The sequence below is a fragment of the Leucopleurus acutus genome, assembly GCF_964270905.1.
Source record: "Leucopleurus acutus genome assembly, chromosome: 19".
Taxonomy (NCBI): Eukaryota; Metazoa; Chordata; class Mammalia; order Artiodactyla; family Delphinidae; genus Leucopleurus; species Leucopleurus acutus.
Genome location: NC_139161.1, coordinates 53243870 through 53265995, shown reverse-complemented (window position 1 = coordinate 53265995; position 22126 = coordinate 53243870). Strand labels below are relative to the sequence as shown.

Genomic DNA, 22126 nt, shown 5'->3' with positions numbered 1-22126 from the left:
GCACCCCGAGGGCCTCAGCTGACAGCGGGTTCTCCCTCTACCCCAAGCCTACAGCCGCCCCCCGGCCCGGGTGGCCTCCGCATCCAGGGCTCGAGGATCCTACCCCCTGCTTCCGACCCGGTGCCCGCTGACCTCCAGGGCTGCCAGCACGTGCAGAGCAGGCGAGGCCCTGGGAGCCGTGTTCAGACTGGCGGTGGCCCAGGGACGAGGGCAGGAGCGCGGGGCAGCCGTGAGCAGGAGACGCGCTGTCGGGGGTCGGGACGGGGAAGCACAGGAGAGAACACGGAGGCAGGCTTGTGTCGGGAACCAAGGCGCTGTGCTCCCGAAGGAGCTGGGCCGGACGGGGGCCAGGCGCCTGCGCACCCTAAGGCGCCCTGGGAGGCACTTTCCGCGGGGGCAGGGCGGTTGCTAACGGATCCCCCAGCGGAAGATCAGGCATCCGCAGAGCACATCGTTCAGTCTTGTGCCAAACCCCAAATCTGTATAAACAGCGTCTCCTTGGAGCCCCCCACTTTGGGGCTCACGGGAGGGGGCGCTGAAGGTCTGTTTGACTTTCTCACCTCCCCTTGCTCAGCATGGAGCCCCGGCAACTCGTGGGGGGGTCTTTGAACCGGAGCCACGGCGGCCTGGCTCGGCCACACGGAAAGGCCTTTCCGAGCCAAACGCTCAGCTGATGCGCGCACACAGCGCTGCTGTCCTTTTGACTGAGTGGGCTGTGGGCGTGGCCCAGCCCTTCCTAGCCGGGTGACCTGGACCTGCAGGCAGGGGAGGGGTAAGAAGCTGGTCGGGTGAGACCGTGAGGACCTGCCGTCCAGGCCTGGGGTGGTGCCGGGCAGGGCGGCTCCCCTTTTGGGAGATACCCACCCCACTCTGAACTGAGGCGCAGCCCCAAATTGCCGAGGCATCCCGAGCGGCTGGGATGGGCCACTCGGGGTCTGTTGTTACGTCAGGAGCCACCCTGAGGTCCTGTGGCATTTTCCAGCTGGGTTTGGCCAGGCCTGGTCTCCCCCTTCAATGGCGTCAGGCCCAAGGTGCCAGGCGGCCGGCAGGGCTCTGGATCGGTGGTGGGAGCAGTTAGTAGTACCCCAAGCGTAGGGAAGAGAGGCACGACCCGCCACCTTGGGTGCGTTTTCGATGAAAGTAAACTTTATTAAAATACCGTCGTTAAGTACTGTTTAACTGAACTGATGATTAATTAGAAGCATTTAAAGTCTGGATACTATATAAAGAAGTCCAGATACCTGGTTACGACGGGTACTTTTGTTCCACTGCAATGTCATTACAATGAATAACTGTAACCAAACCTTAGTTTTCATTAGCCCCAGGACACTCCGCTGCGCTCCCGGCAGAGCCCTGGACCCTCCTCGCACGGGGCTGCTGCAGGATCCCCGACTGTCCCTCTGCTCCAAGGACTGTCAGGTTCTCTCCTGACCTGTGCTCTGAGAACCACCAGCCGGCCTGTGGCCGGTACTCCTGCCTCTCCAGCTCCGGGCTTATACCGAGAGTTCTTTGTGTAGATTAGTGAAAGATCATCTTTCATCTAGTTGGGTTTTCTAGCCTAGCCCTGCTGAAGGTAAGTGCGGTTTCCCCCCCTTTATTTTGAAAAGTGGGCCAAGACTCGTCTTTCCTCTAATTGCTTCTTATGGCTTCAGAGTTCTCCCACCTCCATGCCAGTAACAGAAAGCATTTGCCTCTCTCCAGAAGTGACTTGCTGTCCTGTTGAGTCTCCAGCCTGATAGAGTATTTGGATGGATTAACTCATTGCTTTATTTCTCACACTGGCTCTGTCTGTCCTTTTTTTTTCTTTTTTTAAATAAATTTATTTTTATTTTTGGGTGCGTTGGGTCTTCGTCGCTGTGCACGGGCTTTCTCTAGTTGCGGCGAGCGGGGGCTACTCTTCTTTGCAGCTCACAGGCTTAGTTGCTCTGCAGCATGTGGGATCTTCCTGGACCAGGGCTCGAACCCGTCGCCTGTGCTGGCAGGCGGATTCTTAAACCACTGCGCCACCAGGGAAGTCCCTATCCGTCCTTCCACGCCTAGTTTTTCTTGGCGTATTTCTTAAACGTCTTTATTTAGTCTCAAAAGAGTATAGACAGAGCTATCTGTTCAACAGAATCGGAAACCTAGGTGCGTCTCAGCCGTGAGCCGGCAGCCCCCATCCCCAGGCGCTGTCTCGGGCCACAGGGTAGGGATTTACGAATGCGGGAGCCTCCCCGAGAGCCAGCCAGACACCGGGGAGCTCGCCTCCAGCGGGGTCTGGATTTTTGACTAGACTCTGCTGGCCCCCGAGTCCCTGATGGGAATCTCTCGGTTTCCTCATACCTCGGCATTCCGGTCTCTAAAGTGGACTTTTCCAACCACCCTGGGTCAGGACTTGGCAGCAAGCTGGCTGATTTCCTGCTTTGGCAGATGTCTTAAATCCTGCAAACAGTCCAGCTGGGTCTGAACTGGCTTTGAGGGGAGCCCGAGGCTGCAGAAAAGGCTCGCTTTCGCCTCCGCCTGTCCAGCCACCTGAGGCCTGTAGCCTGTCCCTGCCCATCCAGCGTCCGGTGCTGCCGCCCCTGGGTCTACCCACCCGAGCTTTGACGCCTGGTTCCGAGAGCACAGCTCCCGTTCCTAGAGCCGGACCCCTGAGGAGGCTGGGCTAGCCCTGTTCCCTCCTGCGCCGCAGGAACAGCGTCTCGGCCTGCTCTCCACGCAGCGGGGACAGGCTTCCCGTGCCTTCCGGGGGCGGGCTGCGTAGCTGAGACTTGTCTTCGAAACAGCTGGGTGCAGAAATTATAGCTTCCTGGTGACGATCGGCTCCACTTTGCATGGTAACGCAACATGTTCCTAATGACTGAATTGTTTATTTAATAGAGAAATCACAACCACTTGGAAGTTTAAATATAGCCTCCAGAAAGCCAGCGAGCTCAGCTCCTGGTGGCTGCGTGGCGCCAGCCCCGGCCCCACCCCTGCGCCGAACGAAACCTCAGCGATGGCTTGAGAAAAGTCTTGAACGTCACTAACCCTGTTGTCTCTGCTGGTGAGTCTCCCCTTAGTTGTGCATAGAAGAAACTGGTTACGTGCAAGGCAGAAACTCTACTTGCAGGTTCTGAGTCAGATGGGGAGGTTCAGAGGTGCACTCTGCCCCACCCCTGGAGGCCCCCTGACCCGGAGCCCTGGGGACTGGCCAGGATGGAGCCCAGGGATGGTCTCTTGGGGACTGAACTAGAGACTGTCCAAATGGCACTTGGAGCCAGCCCGCCCCTAGGACCTTCCAAGCAAAGCTGCCCTTTTCCTGTTTTTGTTTGTTTAATTTTTTTTATTTTAGTGGGTTGTTAGGGCACCATCTCAGGCTTTGTGAAAAACCCAGGGCTCTGTCGTGCTGGGGAGTTTTTAGACCAGAAGCCATATTCCTTAAATGGCCTGAGGACTCACCATCCTCTCTCCCCACAGGCCGACCACCCGTAGCTCAGGCCACCAATAAAGACTGGGAGACAGAACAGTGTACAAGAGTTTATTTAATTGATATCTGAATTTAGTTCTATCATGTGGGGCCCATGTTACAAGTTCCATCTGGGTCCATTACAACTCTAACCAAAAAAAAAAAAAAGAAAAAGAAAAACTTAAAAAATCCACAACTTTCTCCTTGTCATTAAATATATTCATATATAATAACCATAATATATTAGTATGCATTGGAGAGGAACACCGACCCAAACAATATGTCATGGTCACAACTAAACATGTACAATTCTGAGTGAACAGAACTCCGAACGTAGGAGGGAGTCGGGGGGAGGACGGGAGGTGCCCTGGGGAGGGGGGCTGGCTTCGTTCTGGCGGGCCAAGGCCCCACGAGCACACGTCCCGATACCCCTAGGGTATGGCCTGGCTGTGGCCATGGACCGTGGCCCAGTAACCCCACCCATGGGTCTGGTTTGTCCACTCTCCACTCGTCCTTTGAGCATTGAAACCCTAACATTTTTCAGTTTCTTAAAGGGACCATGTCCCGATCCCTCAGGGTCTCCTTGATTTCAGTCTCATTCCAACCTGGGGCAACCCCAAGCCAGTCTGTGCCCATTTCCTGCAGCTACTGTGGAGGCAGAGTGCCAGGCGGGCGCGAGGGGCCTCCCACTGCCCAGGACCTGAGGATGCTGGCTCAGGACAGAAGCCCCAGCCTGCAGGTGAGTCCAGGGGCGGGCCCCCATCCGCCCCACTTCCCTCTGCCCCAATAGCATTACTGTGTGTCAGAAACGCAGGGACCCTGCTGTCAGGGGCTCCAGACCACCCAGCAGGTAGGAAAGTGGGCAACTTGGAAATTTTTTTTTTTCTAAAGAGACTATTCTGGTATGTTTTGCTTCAAACACCTACAATATCACAACTCTGGTTAATACACTCTTCAAAATCTAGTTCCATTTTATATCCTTTCCTAACTGTACAAGCCGGAGCACCTCAATTCCTATTCCATCTCCTCCCGGGGAGGGGGGGCGAGGGGAGGAAGAGGGGTGCTTTCCCAAGGATGGGTCCTCACCCCCAATTGGTGGCTGGATTCAGAGGAGCAGTGGGCTGGCTCTGGCTGGATCCGTGAAGTGGGGCGGGCAGCCGGCGAGGACTGATACCCCAACAGCGTCCTCACCCCACGCTGGCTGATCTGGTCACCCTGGCATTCCCTAACATTTCCTAGAGACCAAGCTACGTTGCTCTCGGGGTGGCGAGCAGGAGGGCGAGGCTGGAGGCTGGTTGAATTTAAAGCAAGATGCAGTGCTGCTTGGCAGGCCGCTGGCTCCAGCGCCTGAGGGGCCGCAGAGACGACCAGTGCAGGCCCCTGATGATGGGGGCTGAGACTCGGGCCCACTCAGGTGGGAGGTGGTGAGGCTGCCGTGGCCCTTCTGGGCGGAGGGCAGAGAAGCCGGGCCAGTATGAATAGACGCCGGATAACGGGGCAGGGCCTCTGCAGGCCTGTGGGCCAACTAAGTGCACTCGGACAACCCTGGGTAGCGTTGGAGAGCCAACTGCGTGGAGTGGTCCCTACGCTCCCAGCCTTGGGCTTGGATTCAGGCAAGGCAGATACCCCTTCCCAGGGCAGTTCTGTCTTCCCCCTGCCCCTGGGGGCATCTCTGGAATCCCTTCAAACACCCCCAGGCAGCCTTTCTCCCTCCACCTTAGGGTCAGCCACGGCCTGCCTGCCCGGCATCTGGGGCTTCCAGGGGCTGCCCCGGGGTCAGTTTACACCCGGCCTCACCCACGGCCCTGGCTGCCACCTCTGAAGATGTAACTGTGCCCATCCCTGCCCAGCTGTGGGCACTGCTCGGGGCCTTGTGGGAGCTGAGGTCATCACACAGTAGCGTCACTGCCGTAAACCCCGCCCGCGCCCCTTCCCCGGAAAATGTCATGAAGGGGCCGCTTGCCGCTTGCCAGAAAGGAGACACTCTGGGAGGTTTCGCGTGCGCGATGCCGCCCCCGTCAGGCACCTCCGCGGGCTTCTCAGGGGTGGCCCTGGGCCCACCCGTCAGCTGGGCGGGGGCTTCCCAGCCGGGGGGATGGGGGGGCCCCGAGGCGGCGCGGTGGAGACCACAGGCCGCCCGGGGAAGGCTGCTGGGACAGGCTCCTGCCGCCCCCCCCCCCGCATGCCCCCAGGGCCCTGCACAGGGGCCCCAGTTGTCACAAGCAGGGCTCCCGTGGGAATTCCCGAAGAAGGGTGTGGGGTTTTCTGTGTTGGGGGGGGAGGGGGATGGGGGGGTGGCCAGGCGGTGGGCCTGGGGTTCACAGTTCTCCTCGTGTGCTCTTCTCTACCCATCGCTGTGGGCCACCTGCGCGCTGCTGCGCCCGCCTGCCCCGGCCCCCCTCCCGGCCGCGGGGGGAGCGCCTCTCTGCTCTGGAGGGAACCCGTGAGGTAGCTAAATCTCGTCCTCAATCCGCCGGGCCCGGGCGCGCGAGGAGTGGGGCGGGGCCGGGGGCGGGGCCGCCGAGGGCCCCGCGCCGGCCCCGCCCCCACCCTCCCCCCAGCTGGAAAAGCCCTCACGGGCCAAGTCCACGCCGCCGCGGTGGCGGGGCGCCCGCTCCCGCTCGCCGGCCCCGGCGCCCAGCCCGCCCGGCGCGCCGCTGCCCCCCCCGCACCCGCCGCGCTAGGCCTTCTTGCACTTGCCCTTCTTCTCGCGCTGCTGGAACTTGCGCAGCCGCCGCGCCCACGTGTCCCGCCACTGGATCACCAGGCTGCTCTTGTCCGCCACGATGCCGCTCTGGTCGGGCGAGTCCTCCGCGTTGCCCAGCAGTAGGTACTTCTTGAGGGGCTTGATTTTGGGGCACTTGCAGGCGATGTCCCGCGAGCGGATCCACAGATTCTGGTCACCGCGGCGGATGCGGCTGGTACCCTGCTTGTACACGGAGATGATGTTCACCGTAAACTTCCACCAGTCCCCTGCCTTGTCCGCCTTCAGGATGTGGATCTGGACGGCTGCAAGGAAGCACAGGCAGGAAGGTGGGCCACGGGTGCCGCCTGGACCCGAGCTCCTGCGACCAGGAGGGCCAGGGATGGGGCAGCCTGTTTGATGGAGAAGGGAAAGAAGACCCGGAGCAGGGAAGTGACTGCACGGGGTACCCGACTAGGAATGGGTGTGTGGTGGCAAAGCTGATACCGGGGCCAAGGCCGCTCTTCCAGGAAGCCGTATGTCCTGTGTTTTAGGTGCCACCCAGCACTGTCTTTGGGGACACGCCCCTTTAGGGTCCAGGAAGGTGCTGTAGGTTCTGACCACATCCCCAGAACTCTGGGCAGAATCCAGCTGCCGGGGTAGGTGCCCTCCATGAGCATAGCACTGGCCACTCGGCACAGGCTCTGGGGAACCTCCTCAGATGGTACCCCCCGGGCATTTCCAAAGGCCCCCGTCACTTAACATCAAGCCTCATGACACCCCTAGACATACAGCCTTGCCCTTGATCCAATCTCAGAAAACCGGAATGGGGTCTCAGTGCCCAGGTGCAGCGCACGCTGAGCAGCCCTTCGGGGTGGCTGCAGCGTCTCCTCCAGAGTCCAGGGTCCTTGTACTGCCCGCCGCCCCTCCCTGCCAGACTGCCTCGTCTCCCTGGCCTCCTGATCCTCCCCCAGTCTTCAGGCCCTTCCCCTCCCTTTCAATTCTCTGCTCCTCCTTCCCTGAGTAGAAGGGGTTCTCAAGCTGGAGCAGGCATCAGAAACCCCTGGAGGGCTCGTCAAACACATGGCTGGCCTCACCCCAATTTCCTATTCAATAGATGTGGACTGGAGCCCAGGACCGCACACCTCACACATTCCCAGATGCTGTGGGTCCAGGGAACACACTTTGAGAATCAGTGCTCTGGTAAACGTTAACAGGTGTTCTTTCTGCAGGATATTAAGAGATACTTCATAAAAAGAGGACATATTTTGTTTTAAAGGGGGGGATTTTGCTCAAATATGTGAAAATACTGGCTTAAACAAAGGAAGTCGCCTTAGTGCAGGACTTTTCTGAGCCTTTAATCTACAAAGCGTGTGCACACACGCGTGTGTCTGCTTCCCAAACAACTGACTGCAGGACCCTTTGGCTGGTGCATCTCAAGGCACCAGAGCCCCATGGAGCCTACCTGGGGAACTTCTGGTGGTGGTGGGAGAGACACACAACCATTCCAGGGGTAAGTGCAAAGGTCTCTGCTGTACTAACCCCCGTCCGAGGGAAACTTGGACTCCTTCCCCCCCCCCCCCCCCCGGTCAGAACATGGCGCCTTCCCCTTGCCACCACGTCCTGTATACCCCTGGACAGGCTGAAGATCGTGGACCTGAGCCCGCCTGAGAAAGGAGCTTGTCTCCCCAGATTACAGGTGAAGGGACCGAGACAAGGTGCGCTCCAGCCACGAGGACGTGTCCCCAGGGAATGCCATGAGGTAATCACCTGCCTACTTCGCTCTGGGCCCACCCACAGCTTGGCCTGGCTGGCCTCTCTCAAGGTCTCCCCAGGCCCTCCCCGTTCCCCTCCTGTGCCCACACTTAGCCCCGGGGTGATGGGAAGGGGCAGGGACGGCTGGGCCCTCCACCGAACGCCCTCTGACTCATCCTTCTGGGCGAGGGAAGTGGTGCATTTTCCCATATTTTCATTTCAGCTGTTCCTGGGCATCCTCAACTTTGCACTCCAGTCTGAGGGCTCCAAAGAATGGCTGCCATGGCAACCGTTTCCATGTTTCTGTCACCAAGGGACTCAAGACTCAGTGTGAACTCTGAGGTGGGGGTGGGGAGCCCTCCAGCCTGGAGAAGTGGCTGGGCTGTGTGTGTTTGACTGCGCAGATAGAGGTCACCGTGGCAACTGCGTGCCCCTCAGCTAAGCAAACGGGGAGCCGTCCCCAGCATCCCCGAGAGCCCCGGTTTCCTCTCCTTGGGACTGAGCTGAATACAGAATGAGCCTCCCCCAGGATGCAGCTGTTTGCCTGTGCGGGACCTCAGACCCCCGGCCCAGCCACAGTGTCCCCCCAGCCAGGGTGGGCTGGGGTGGCCAACAAGGATGCTGCAGAAGGCACCTCTGGCTTGGGCCCCGGGAGAACGTGGCTCTGATCGTACGTTGGTGTTAAGAGCTGAACTGTGTATCTCCCCCAACCCCGCCGGCAAAATTAATACATTGAAGTCCTAACCCCCAGTGCCTCAGAATGTGGCAGTACTTGGAGATAATTACCTCTTAACGACTTTAAGAGGAAGTTATATAAAGGGTGGGCCCTAATCCAATATGACTGGAGTCCTCCTAAGAAGAGATTAGGACAGACACGCACGGAGGGACGACCACGTGACGACACAGCAAGAAGACGGCCGCCTACGAGCCCAGGAGAGAGGCCTCAGAGGAAACCAACCCTGACGACACCTTGATCCAGTACTTTCGAACTCCAAAACTGGGGGAAAATGAGTTTCTGTTGTTTGAGCCCCTCAGTCTAGGGTACTTTGTTCTGGCCGCATGAGCAAACTCGTGTCACTGGAATCAGAGGCTCGGGGTCTTGGGCCTCAGCTCAGGGCCAGGTGGGAAGGCAGAGCTGGTGAGGCCAGAGAGCTCTCTGGACAAGCTCAAGCTCAGGCCCCGGGCTGGCCCCCAGAGGCCCTTCTCCCTCCCCAGCCCTGTAGGACCCACCTTGCCTGCTTGGTCTGCATTTCCCCCTGTCCCCCATTCCCCCTGGTAGGGCATCCGGAGCAGCACCCTGCTGCCCCAGCCCAAAGGGGACCCACCTAGCACTGAGGACGCAGCCCGGAGGGGGATCTGGCCCTGGACACCTTGCTGTCCTCAAGCATCCGGGGGCCGAAGCAGTGGACACAGGTCGATGGGGACGAAGCACGGGTCCCTGTCGTCCTTCCACCCCAGCAGCGCCCTGGCAGCGGGCTGGGACGGCACGGGGCCGGGGGCAGGGGCGGGTGGTGGTAGATTCATGGGATTATGCTGGAAAAAGTCCACATTTCCGCTGCCCTTGGCAACGCCTCTGCATATTACACAGCCCACCAAGTATGAGCTGCACACACAGTGCGCAGGCCAAGTCCCCGCAGTGCACACACGGCTGAAAACACTCAAAATACACATTGAAACTGTGACCTCAGGCAGACCCACTCGGCCCCCTCGGGGAGCACGCAGGGCTCGGCTGCCACCTCTGATGCCCTGCTGCCTGGGAGCCAGGAATGACCGGGGTCTCCCGGGGGCCTGTGGCACCGCCCAACCGGGGTTGGGGGGGGGGGCGCTTGGTGCAGCGGCCGTGGGCCCATGGTCCCCGAGGGTGTGCCCCTTACACCCACACGACGCTCACTCCAGGCCAACGACCCTCAGTCCTAAGTCCCCATCCCTGCACCGCTGTCCTAAACTGGCCTCACAGGGAGGATCCCCCATCCCTCATTCAGAAACGAGGCGGATGAGAGGACCCTCAGAAACACAAACGGTGAGATCAGACCATATCAGACCGGGAAGTAAGACGCGTGCCGAGACCCCCCACAGGAAGAAGGAGGGTCCCAGCACAAAGACCCCGGGGCCAGACTCTGAAGCGCAGACTCGGGAGTGGCTGAGGCCCACCGGCCAGGAGGGGAGGCGGCCCACACCTGCTGGTGCCTGGGGCCCCGCACTCAGGATGAACATCCCCGTCCCAGGGCCACACCTACATGCCTGCCCGCCCTCCCTCTGAGCCCTGCGCACCCAAACACTGAGAGCTCAGGAGGGAGCGGGCGCCCACGGAAAGCAAGGGGCGCGCGCAGCCTCCAGAGAGCGAGGAGTCAGCCCCTGGACCCCACGGGCCAGGCTGGGTCCCTGGGCTGCCAGTTTCTGTAGGAAAACCTTCCTGCAGCGGGCCCCGGGGCTCCGGCGAAGCTGCAGACAGCCCCGAGCAGCTGCCCCCCTCAGCAAGTCCGGGGCTCACGGGAAGGCCTCCTGTGCCAGGAGCCCTCCTCGGCCACCAGGGCAGGGCCGTGAGGACTGATCTCCCCTGCTCGCCCTCCAGCCAGCCTCCTGGCTACTAGGGGCACGCACCTCTCCAGCCCTAGGCAGAGGCCTGGCCCTCGAGGGCGAGCCGTGACTCCAAGGGGGAGAGGGGGGGACAGAGGGCCAGGCCCCGGGGGCCAGGGCCAGCGAGAACGGCCTGTGCCCACACCGGGCTGGTCCTGGCCACGGGGCAGGTCCTCTCAGCCCCACTCGTGGCTCAGCCCGAGGCCCCCGTGTGTCCTTCCGTAGGCGCAGACCTCTGGCCATCCTTCCCGGGGTGCCTCAGCCTCCACCGAGTCCCAGCACCGGCAGAGGCAAGCTGAGAAGTGGGGCGCTCCAGGGCCCAAAGGGGGCCAGGGGGCCACGCGGCCCCATGGCAGCCCCCTCCTCAGTCCAGAGCCCCTGTCCTTTCAAATCCTCCCTCCCTCCCCAGCTCCGGCCCAGGAGACCGAGAGTCTGTCAGCTCTGGGCCCTTCGAGGACCTGGCGTTGCCACCACCTTGGACAGTGTGTGACAGGCGGCGGCACTGGGCCGACTGATGCCCATGCCCACTTGCAGGTCTCGGGGACGTCCAGCCAGGTTCTAGGCCAGCTGCTAGGGCAGCGAGGAGCACACAGTGAGTGCACATCCATCGGGGCGCAGCCCGAGACGATGACCTGCTGGGTGGGGCCGTGGCCGTGGCTCAGACCCCGGGGGGATGGGGGGGACGGCGTGAGGGGGGCGCCCGTCTCCTCTCCCCTCAAGCTTGGAGGCTTCCTACCTCCTGGAGGTCTCCCAGATTTATGGGCTGCTCGGCGTGGTCCCCGGGGGCTTCCCAGCAGCTGCCCCTCCCAAGGAGGCTGGGTGGTCAGCCGTACCTTCCTGTTGGGCCCGTGCAGCCAGGGGAAGCTTGTCGCCCATCTGCCTCTGAGACAGCAGCCAGGACGAAGTGGGGGAGGACACTAGCCCCACAGAAACCATTAAAACCACGCGGCCCCATAAATCTCCCGGCACGGAAAGCGTGTCATGAGTTGCAGCTGCTTTCGTGAAGTGCAGCTCTGACCACATGTTTCCCAGCCCCCTGTGAAGGTCAGAAACGGGCGAGCAGGGCCAAGCCTTGTTCGCGGGGACGCTAACCTGTGGCGGGGGCACGGCAGCCCCGCCCGGTGGAGGGCTGGAGGCGTGCTGTGGTCAGACCCCCCCCCCCCCAGTCGGAGTCCTCAGGAACCCCGGGGCTGCCCCGCCCACCAAGGCCCCACCCTGAGACCTTAAGTGCGGACACCCAGCTCGGGGCTGGTGAAGGCTCCCCCTTTCCCTCCTGAGCCTAAGAAGCAATGGTATGCCCCTCTCCCTAAGACCACCGGCAACACAGAGGCGGCCTCAGCTTCCCCTGCTGGGTCCCAATGCTTGGGCTCTGTTCTGGGGAGGGGAGGGGGTGAGGTGCCTGGGACTGATGCCGGGCGCTCCCTGGAGGAGGGACCCTCAGGAGAGCTGGGAATCAGAGAGCCGGGCTCCGGGGAGGCTACTGGCCCTCTGCCCTAGGAGATGGTCCTGGTCTGACCCTGCCAACACCCCCGGCCCCCAGGCGAGATGCGCTTAGGAGACTGGCTGCCCGGCTTTGCGAGAGGCTCAGGCAGGAGAGTGGAGCTGGGCCCTGCCCTGCCCCAGCGGGGTGCCCTCCTCGTGGAGGCAGGTCTCCCCTGCAATCAGCCCGAGGGAGAACGCCCCGGGTGCCCCCTCCCAGCCAGAAGCAACCGAAACGGCCCAGGCAACTCCTGATCCGGTGCATGTGCCCACACCCATCATGGGCACGGCCCCAGCTGTCACAGTGCCACCCTGGAGAATGGCCGAGGCTCCCCGCCCTCCCCCGCGGGCCTCACACGCCTCAGGAGATGCCCCACCACCCACACCTGCCCCCCATGCCGCACGCACACACGCACACAGCAACGGTGGGGCTGGGAAGTCCCCCAGGTCGGTTCCCATCATCAGTGGGGTTCGGCCTCTGGAGGCGGGCAGGCAAGAGAGTCAGCCTCCCCACCGTGGCCTCAGCCCAGACCCCGCGCCTCCAGGGCTCACATCCTGGCTGCAAGTTCGTACCCACTCCTCAGCGGGGCCCCCGCGCAACGGTTCTGCCACAGCCGTCGGCAGCGAACCCTCTACACAGAGCAGCCCCTCCTCCCGCGCTGGGCCAGCACCCAGGACACCGTGCGTGGAGCCCTGTCCTGGAGGGCGGGCGTCCAGCAGCAACTTTGGTCCCCTTGCACCCTCTGAACACGGCACTCGCTCAGCTCCAAAGAGTCAAACCACCCTCAAGGGATGGAAGCTGCTTCCCCAAGAACACCCAGAGAAGGGGCCTCAGGCCCGGAAACAGGGGCCAAAGCAGGATCCTAACCAGAGCCCTGCTGGCGGAGGCGCCCACTCCGGGGGTGACCCTGCGCGAGCCTCTGGAAAGCTGTTCTGACCTTAGGCCAGGCCTGCCTCCCGCAGGTAGCCCAGGCTGCTCAGAGGCGGTGGAACTCTCAGGGCGTCCCCACCTCCTGTCAGCCTGAGCCTCACACAAGCAGGTGAAGCGGCAGGTGTGGGAAGACCCCAGGAATAGCGACGGTACTGGAGTCCTCGTGCCAAAGGCTCTAACCCCGGGGAAGTAGGGTGTTAAGACCCCCGAGATCCATCCCACTGGGGAAAGGTGCCCATCCGAGCCCCACGTGAGTGGGAGAAGTGCTCTGTGATCCTGGAGACGGGTGGCTGGTGAGCAGGGACAAGACAAGTGTTGCCTGTCTGTAGGGGAAGGCGGCCCGTGTCCCCGGGCACCTTGGACAGATCCCCGCCTTCCCCCACCCCCGACTCCGAGCCTCGGTGTCCCAGTCTGTGAGATGGGAGAAGACACCTTCCATTAGACAGCCTTCCCTACCCACACCTCCTTTCTAAAAACAGGATGTTCAGAGGAGAGGATGCTCCAGGGAGAGGGACAGACAGGGCCCCAGCAGGTCCCTCTGGAGCCTGGCACCCTGCAGCTGCTGGGGCGGCAGAGGTTGGAGGCCCAGGCTCTGGGCTCCCGTCTGTGGAGATGGGGAGGGCTGCGGCCCGTCATCCCCTTCGCGCGGCAGGAGGCCCCGATGGGTGCAGCGCCTTGCGGGCTCAGGGGCCTCTGTCGAGCTGTCACTGGGGCCCCCTGGCCCTCGCTGCCGAACCTGGTGGTCACCCGCATTCTGCGACCTCAGGCTGACTCATGCTGACCCGGCTCCACATCTGGCCTCCATATGGGGCTGGCACTCTGAGGGGGGAGGTCACATCTGGCTGGGGAAATCGGAGGATCCCCAGGGGGCTGGTGACCCCCGGGGAAGGGTCAGTGAACCCCTGAAACGCCATGCCACGTGCTGCCGGCTGGGCTGCGTCCCGCTCCCCGGAGCTGGGGACAGTGCTGGGGCAGCTGGCCCCTCCCAGCCATCACCACCAGCTGCCTCCCAGCCCCTGCTAACTGCTCTGAGGGGGACAGCCCCCAGGGTGCCCCTCTACCATCTGCCCACCCCCAGGCCCTGATGTCACGGCCCGCTGCAGACACGGGAGCCGGGCCCCCAGGACGGGGTTGATAACGGGCCCCATGTTCCCTACTCGAAGGGACTGATCCTGACCAGGAATAGCTATTGACCCCAAGGTCAAGAAAAGGAAGGGCAGGGGGTGTCAAGAGGGGGAGAGGCCATCATTTGCCTAGAGGCCCCGTGTCCCTGTCCAGGCCTCACCCCTGCTCACCTCATCCCGGCCTGAGCAGCCAGACGAGAGCCCACAAGGGCCGTGCCCACCGCCTACACCCGCTCCACGGGAATCCGCGGTCACTCCGCCACCAGCATCGTCTCCACTGCCGGCTCGGCCTCCCCAGCCTCCATCACGGACCCGCCCGTGACCTCCCTCCACCGCACGGGCCGAGCCCCAGCCGAATGGCCACGCCCACCCCACCGTGCCCGACGTCTCGTCTCCGACAGCCCCACTTGCCCGACGCTCACCCCAGCACCGCGGTGACCACGCCTGCCCATCCCCACGGAGATGTCTTTGCAGCTTCTCAGGAGCCAAGAGTCAAGGGTCCCGTGGGGGAACCAGTCCATGAGCCTTCGAAGGGGGGCTGCACCCGCTCTGCTGCCCAAGGCCCAGCGCCCTGGCACGGGGGGCAGGCTGGGAGCACAAGGACCTCAGGCCTCGGAGGCCCCGGTCTGGGGCGTGTTCTTTACCTCGTTGAGTCTCAGCATCCCAACGGCAGGAGTAAAAAGCCCTCCCTCACAGGCGTTTCTGAGGATTCGCTAAGGGTGAGAATGAAGGCTGTGAGGTGCCCACCCGGGGCCTGCAGGGCAGGGACAGACACCGGCCTGGCAAGGCCTCTTCTCTGGGGTTTCCACTGCCCCAGGAGGTACAGGGTTCTTGGGGGCGGGGATCCGCTTAGGTCCCCAGGCCCACCTCTGCCGGGGCCCCCAAGAAAGCACACGCGTGCATGCATGTGCACACACACAACCTCATGAACCCAGCTCCTCCCCACAGATGCCAACAGAACTTCCGCTTCGAGCTGTATCCTCAGAAACCATCCTTGAGCGATCGCGGGAGGAATGCTCGAGACAAATCATCTCAGGAAAAGCATTCTGATTTTCCATCTGCTGGTGCCAAAATGTCTTTCAACAAAAGGGGTGACTAATAAACATTTCTGGGAACGAATCCTTTTTCCAAGAACTGGCAAAAGTGAGATGATCTCACCTTTCAGAATGTGAGCTGTCTGTCTCCTCCCGCCTCCCCCCATCGCCCCACTTCTGCATCCCAGGGAGGAAGAAGAGACGGGTGGCAGCCCCCGTGTGCCAACGTGAGCGGGACTGGCTCTCGGTGGCCTCAGAGTGGCTCCTGCACGTGGACGTGAGGCCGGCTGCCGAGGCCCACAGCAGCGTCTCGCCCAGCCTCCCTGGCCTCCAGCCCTGCACCCAGCACCTCCACACTCCCTCTTCTCCCGTTTCCCCAGCCTGCTCCTCCCTCTGTGCTCAGACACTTTGCTCCCTCTGCCTGGGAGCCCTGCTTTGCCCCGTGAGCACTGGCTACCTGCGCTCCCTCCTCCAGGAAGCCCTCCCTCTACACCCTCCCTGAAGGAGGGACCAGGACCCACTCTCGTCCCACCCCAGGCCGGACCCTGGCCACACGTCTCCCGTCCATGCTGTCATTTGTGTGCGCATCTCCCCTCTGATTCCGGAAACTCCTGGAGGGCCGAGCCTGTGTCTCCTCCATCTCTGTAAGTCCAGCACCCGGGACGGGATGGGGCACGCAGCAGGTGCCTAATGAGTGTCCGAGGAGGGACTGGCTGAGGTGGGGACGCCGTGTGAAGGGGCAGGACCTCCTGGGACGTGTGTGCGGTGCCCACGCAGAGTGGCCACGGGAGCCGAGGGGAGGTCGCGCAAACACCAGGAGGTGAGTGGGGACCAGACAGTGGCGCCTCCCAAGGAGCACAGGGACCAGCGAAGAGGAAGCGGGGGGAGGGAGGCTGAGGGGCAGGGGCAGGCCGGCCCCTCTTCCACGCGGGCCAGGGGTTAGAAAGTCCACTCCCCACACCAGCTGAGGGGTGTCTCGGCCTGAAGTCATTGCCAGGCCTCAGCCAAGAGTGCACCATCCCTACGGTAAACGCCCCGGGGACGGCGTCACTCTGTACACACCCACCGAGGTTCTGGAGCCCCGGGCTTCTGGGTAGACGCGCTGCGGAGCCAGCGACTCCAGGAGGGACGCACGCGCTCTGCCTGCGTGGGCGCCGCCGAGCGGATGCGGGCTTCGTGGATATGCTCACGCGTGCACGCTCACGCACGCACACACACATGCACACACCTACGCATGCTTGCTGGGAGCATTTACGCCAAGGAAGGGCCCCTCTAGGCTAGGTTTTCCTGGAAAGTCGGCAGGAAATGCTAACACGCTAGGAAATAACAAACACTGTCTTCCATGTGCAACTGCCCCGCCCCGAGCCTTCCCACAGGCGCTTCCTCAGCATCTGCAAGGTGAGACGGATTCCCCTAGAGGGCAACAGAGGACTGAGGTGGGCCCAGGAGAGGGGGGCCGTCAACGACAGCACCACCACGGACCCCTGCCCCTCGGAGATGGCCCGGTGAGGCCACCATCCTTGCCTCGTCTAGAAGGACGTCGTGTCCCCTTGATCTCACCACCACGGGACAGATCAGGAAACAGGCCCAGCCTGGTCCAAAGTCACAGAGCAGGTGTGGAATCTGCCCCCGGATTCTGGGGCCAGTGCCCCATTCCCTACAGATGGGACTGGAACAGCTACCCTTCCCTGTCCCGGGGTCTCCCCAGAGCAGAGAGACAAGGCAGCTCGGCCCCGAGGCCTCCCCCACCTACTGGGCCCTGTCTCACCAGGAACACGGGCAGGACCAGCAGACCCCAAGCCAGCCGGGGGGATTCCTTACCCCCTGCTCCCCACGGCCTCCCGCCCACTGGCCACCGCCCGGCTCAGCGGAGACCCAGACCCAGGTCCTCCCGCTGTACAACACCAAGACTCCTGAGCGGGCCTCAGAGGAGGAAAGGGGCCCGGGGCCTGCTCTCCACTACCCCCTCCCCCACCAGGTTCTAATTAGCAGCTTCTAGAACGTCCAAGTGCCCTGGCTGTAAAGTGAAGGAAATGTGTTTCCTAATTGGCTCCCTGCCGGGGTGTCAGTCAGAGAGCAGGGATTATGCGGCCCCTGCAGCCTCCCTCCCGGCCTTCCTGGGCCCGCCGGCTCCCTTCGCCATCCTCGCTCACCTGCCCCAGGTCTGCTCGGGCGTGGAAGGCACACCTCCACTCACACCTCATCCAGGGGCCCAGCAGGATGCGAGGAAGATTCTCCACAAGGTCCGTGGACCCCGGTGGGAGACCTGGCCTCCGGCCTCAGAGCAAGGCCTGCGGCGGCTGCTGCTGGGCTGAGCCCCCGATGCCCCCTGCCCAGCCCCTGTGGGTGCCACTCACTCCTTCCCCCCCAAGCCTCTCCCTGCCTGCCCCCACCCTGCTGGGGTCTGCCAAGCCCTGCCCGGAAGGCCCTGTGATCCCCTTCCTGGCATCTCTTTGTCCTGTCCTCTGCCTGAACACGCAGGCCTAGTTGCTGAGCTGGGGTGGGCTGCTCCCCAACTCTGAGGCAACCCCAAGAGCATCACGGACGGTGCTAGGGACCAGAACGCGCCTCCGAGAGCCTCTGGGGGATGGGCGGGGGCAATGGGCGGGGGGTCAGTGATGAGGACATCAAAGCTCCGGACCCTGTTGGCGCCCTGCGGGGGCACCCCGCTTCTCCCCTGCACCTGCTCTCCTCAAATCTCGCCCCACAGCAGAAACGTGGACGCCTGGGCGGTGTGCTGGTAGCAGCGCAGGGCCAGGAGCTGGGGGGGGGAGGTGGCGTGAAGCCGCCATGAAGTCTGGGAAGGTGGGCATGCCGGGCTGCTTCTCAGACCTCTTGGTTTGGGGACACATGGGGCCCTGGGGATAAACGTGATGGGGGAGGGGCGGCCAGGGAGGGGCAGCCAGGGAGGCCGGGCCTCTGCTGGGCAAGTCACCTCAGCCAGCTGGGCCAGGGGCCGTACCTAGGACACCAGCTTCCCTCAGATAATCCAGGATGGAGTCAGGCAGCAGAGGACAAGAGGAGGCCAGAGGCCGAGCCCCCTGCGCCACCGCCCTTGTTCCCTGGGGGGCCCCTCTGGGAATATAACAAGAGGGGGCCCGGCCCCCTCCTGCAGAAAGAGGGACCTGCCTGCTGCTGGGGGTGGGTGGAGACAGGAGAGCTCAGAGGGGGCCGAAGTGTCCCCTACAACCTCAGGGGTAGGGGAGGCAGAATTCCACGGAGGAAAACAAGTCAGAGAGAGCAAAATGAGTCCCACGGAACCAGGAGGCAGTCGGAGCCACTGGGTAACTGTAAACGAAGGTCCTACCTTCCCTTTCTTCACGGGAAGAGCAGAACGGGGGTAGGGGGAGCTGCAGTCAACACCTCACACGAAGTCTGCGCGGCGCCCCTCCTCCCAGGCCCCTTCCCCAGCGTCTGCAGAGAGGATGCTTCAAGACCCAATTCAAACCACCCTCCCCCCAGGCGGCCCACCTGTTCCTTCCCCACCCCCGCTCTGCGGGGGAAGGGAGCAGCGTGGCAGAGTGACAGGCCCAGGGCTCTCCTCCGTCACCCTGGCTCTCTGGGCCTGGACAGCCTCGATGCGCCCCCAGCCCTAAGCCTGGGACACCGCACGACCCTTGGGTCCTCCCACCCTTGTCCCACCCGAGTCCCACCTCCCGTCCCTGGCAGACGCTGAGGGTCCCAGGCCAGGAGCATGGACCACACAAGCCTAATCCAATGCCACCTGGGGCCTCTGGGGGCTGCTGTCACCCTGGGTCAGAGACAACACTTCCTTTATCTTTACACCAGCTCGACATTTGCTTTCAAAATCAAAGTTGGTTTTCCCGTGAAAGTCAGAAGTTTCTGCACTGCCTTGGGACGCAAGCACTTAAAAGAGGCTTTTTAGGAATTCACCGTGGACCCAGAGGGCTCCGGGACGGGATGCCCACGGCCCGGCCGCTTCGGAACAGACACGCCAAACCCACCGGCCGCTCCCACCCCATCCTGAGGGGAGTGCAGCTGGACCGTGGTGTCTGGCCAGCCCAGGCCCCCAGCGGGCCGGACACTCTCAGGGCCCAGAAACCACAAAGCCAGATCCTCACCGCGCGGTGCAGGGCTGGCGACGCGGATTCAGAGAAGGGGTGCGGGGGTCCCCACCCCCAGTGCCAGGGTGGACGGCGCCTGGGGAGACGGGGGGACGGACTGGACACCCTCTTCCCAGGAAGGGAGCCTGAGGCCTCCAGTGACAGGGAATCTCTGCAGCCCCCCAGCTCCCGGCTGAAAAAGGCCCTCAGGGATCCCGAGGCTGTGTTCACACGTCACAGTCACCAGCGAGCCGCTTTAAATGCAGATTCTCGACCCAGCTCCACCTTGCGGAGTCAACCCTTGGAAGGAGCTGGCTCCTGGAATCGGCATTTTAAACACACCATGGAAGCGCCCTCCCTTTCTCCAATGCCCGGAGGACCTCTCTTCGAGCTACAGAGCCTCAGGCTGAATGCCCATGAGTACGGACGAGGGCACCGAAGACCAGAGAGGTAAAGTGACTGGCCTACAGCCACACGGCCCCTCAGGGGCAGAGTGAAGCCTGGGAATCCCAGGCCTGTCAGGCCCCACTGGCCAGGATGCCTCCCTGCAGGGCCAGGGGGAGAACCCTGCCCACACGCCTATGACCCCTCACACCACCTGCCGCCAAGGGGGAAGAGCTGGGACATTCCTGGGCGTGGGACCCATCCCACTCGGCTCCCGTCGGGTCCCAGGGACTCTGTGAGCAACACCCACGCAGGGCCACCTGCGCCCCAACCCCGGCCCCTCGCTGGTCACGTGGTGCCCTCCCCTCCCCCTCCCCCTCCCCAGACAAGGGGCTCTCACTCACCGTAGTCCTTCTTGCAGTATTTTTTCATGTTAATCTTCAGCTTCCCTTTGGACGCCTTGCAGTACGAATCACAGTCTGCAGGGGAGGGGAGAGCACAGACAAAACCTAATTAGGCGGGCGAAGAATAGGCTGCCAGGCCGGGTGGGAGGCCACCTCCCTAAATACCCAGAGGCCCGTGATACCCAAGGGGCCAGGCCGCGCGGGCGGCCATTCAGGGCGTCCTGGCCTTCTCGAGAGGCGCTGGGACAAAGGGCCCCCGCCTGACCACCCCCGCCGGCCCCCCGCCCCCGTGAGGGACTCTGGGGGCTCCCGTATTGTGCCACCCAGGGCTTTGCAGCGCCACACAAACTCCCCCTGTTCTTAAGATGCACCCGGAGCCTGATTAAAGCCAATAGAGGCCTCATTGTCACCCCGCACCCCGGGTCTGTGTCAGGCGCTGGCTTCCGTGGCGAGCAGCCTCTGGTTGGGGTCAGGCCCCAACAAAAGAGGTCACAGAGGAAATTAGCAGCCCATGAAGCATTAGAAAACCCCTTTGGTGTCCACTCTACTGGAGTGTGCAAATAAAATGCCCCACGAAGAAGAGTTCAGTTCTAATGGGCCCTACTGCTGAGAGGCAGGGCCGCCGGGCCCGCGTCTGCCGGGTGTCAGTTCGGGGGCATCCCAGTGCGAGCCGGGCAGGACTGTGGCGCCCTGGGGCCTGCCTCCCCTGGGGGTGGCCTCTGTCGGCCCAGCAGATGCAAACGTCCAACACGGTCCCCCGGGCCGCCTCCCTGCCAGCTCTTCCTTCTCTTCAGATAAGGTGATGCAAGTCCTTTGCCATATCTGTGTTCACACGTCAGCTTTTGGCGTGACGGCCAGCCCACGACAGAGGCCCCGTAAATCACTCCAGCCCGCCCTGCACCACCACTCAACATGCTGGCTCTCACTGAATTCTCACAACCGTTCTTTGATCTGTGGGCATTATTCCCATTCTACAGACTAGGAAACGGAGGCCGCCTGCCCAGTGCATCCCAGACAGCTAGCAAGTGGCGAGGCTGGGCCTTGCACTCGAGTCTGAGATGCCAAGATCACTGTACGCGTGGTTATGCTAACGCTGAGTCTCGGTAAACACCGATGGGTTCTCCCTCGATAAGCACGAGGCGTTCAGCTCAGAGCTGGGGACGCACAACGCCTGGCGTTCCAGCAACTCCCAGACTGCCGGCACGGAGAAGCGGCCAGGCCAGCCCCGGGGCTGCGGAGGGCCCAGCCTGTCCTAGGAGTAGTGACGGTGCAAACGGGCTGGGTGTGTGTCCCCTGGCAAGGGGACTAGAAAGGGGGAGGGAAACACACACACACACACACACACACACACACACACACACACACACACACACACACACACACACACACACACACACACACACACGAGACTGCTCCAGGAGCAGGGGCCAGCCCCCCATCCTGCAAAGGGGAAAACCAAGGCCAGGGTGGGGGTGACGAGTGGTCTGTGTGGGAGTACAGGACAAGGCCAGGGCAGGAGGCCGCCTGTCCCCCCAAACCATCACTCAGATCTGCAGGGAATATTCAGAGATCACCCCAGAGTCAGCCTCTGGCCCATGGGAGGCGGCTGCCTCCTTCAAGGTCCTAACTAAAGCTGAGACAGCTCCATCCTGTTGCCCTGGGAGCCGCAGGCCTGGCAGCCCTCTGCTGCCCCCCGAGCCAGCTTCCTGGGGCACCCCACTAGGAACCAGTCTCCGGAAGTGGGGAAGAACAGCCCCCCGTCCTGCCCCCAGGGGTCAGAGTCCTTGGACCTCTCCCCCCCACACCCGGATGCCCTGCCTGGGGGCAATGGAGTCCACAGTACCAGCCCCTCCTGCCAGCTGGTGGCTTACTGGAGTCAGGACCTCGTGGAAGGCAGGGGCTGGGGCATCCAGGGAGAGCGGCCTGTATTCCACTGGGGCCAAGCCCGAGGGGTCGACACACGAGGTGACAGTGAGTAGAGTGGCCCAAACCCACAGGCAGTGGCACCGCCCCCCGCTCCCCTGCCCCGCATGGCACTGCACACTTCACTGCTGGGAACGGCCGCTCTCGGCCACATCTCTGCCATCCCAGGGGCAGATGGCGCTCACGGCAAAGCCACTACGGGGGCTGAACGCAGGCCGTACCTAAGTCCTGGCGTCCCCCAGCAAGCTGGCGGGGATCCCTGCCTGCTGTCTTCCACTCGGGACAGAACTAGAATGCCAGTGGTGCCGGTGACGTCACTGCAGGGACGGCCTTGAACTCAC

The 22126-nt window shown here is 62.7% G+C and overlaps 1 protein-coding gene across 1 annotated transcript in view; it reads right to left on the bottom strand.

Moving 5' to 3' along the window:
- Positions 1–6107: 6107 nt before the first annotated feature.
- The window catches only part of NTN1 (netrin 1), a gene marked incomplete at its 3' end in the record, with an annotated part of 181521 nt that continues 165502 nt past the window's right edge, over positions 6108–22126 (bottom strand). The window contains exons 5-6 of the mRNA XM_082861805.1: positions 19863–19937; positions 6108–6436 (exon numbers count right to left, since the gene is read on the bottom strand). Of these exons, the coding sequence (XP_082717931.1) occupies positions 6108–6436; positions 19863–19937 (404 nt within the window). The remainder of the gene's footprint in view (positions 6437–19862; positions 19938–22126) is intronic.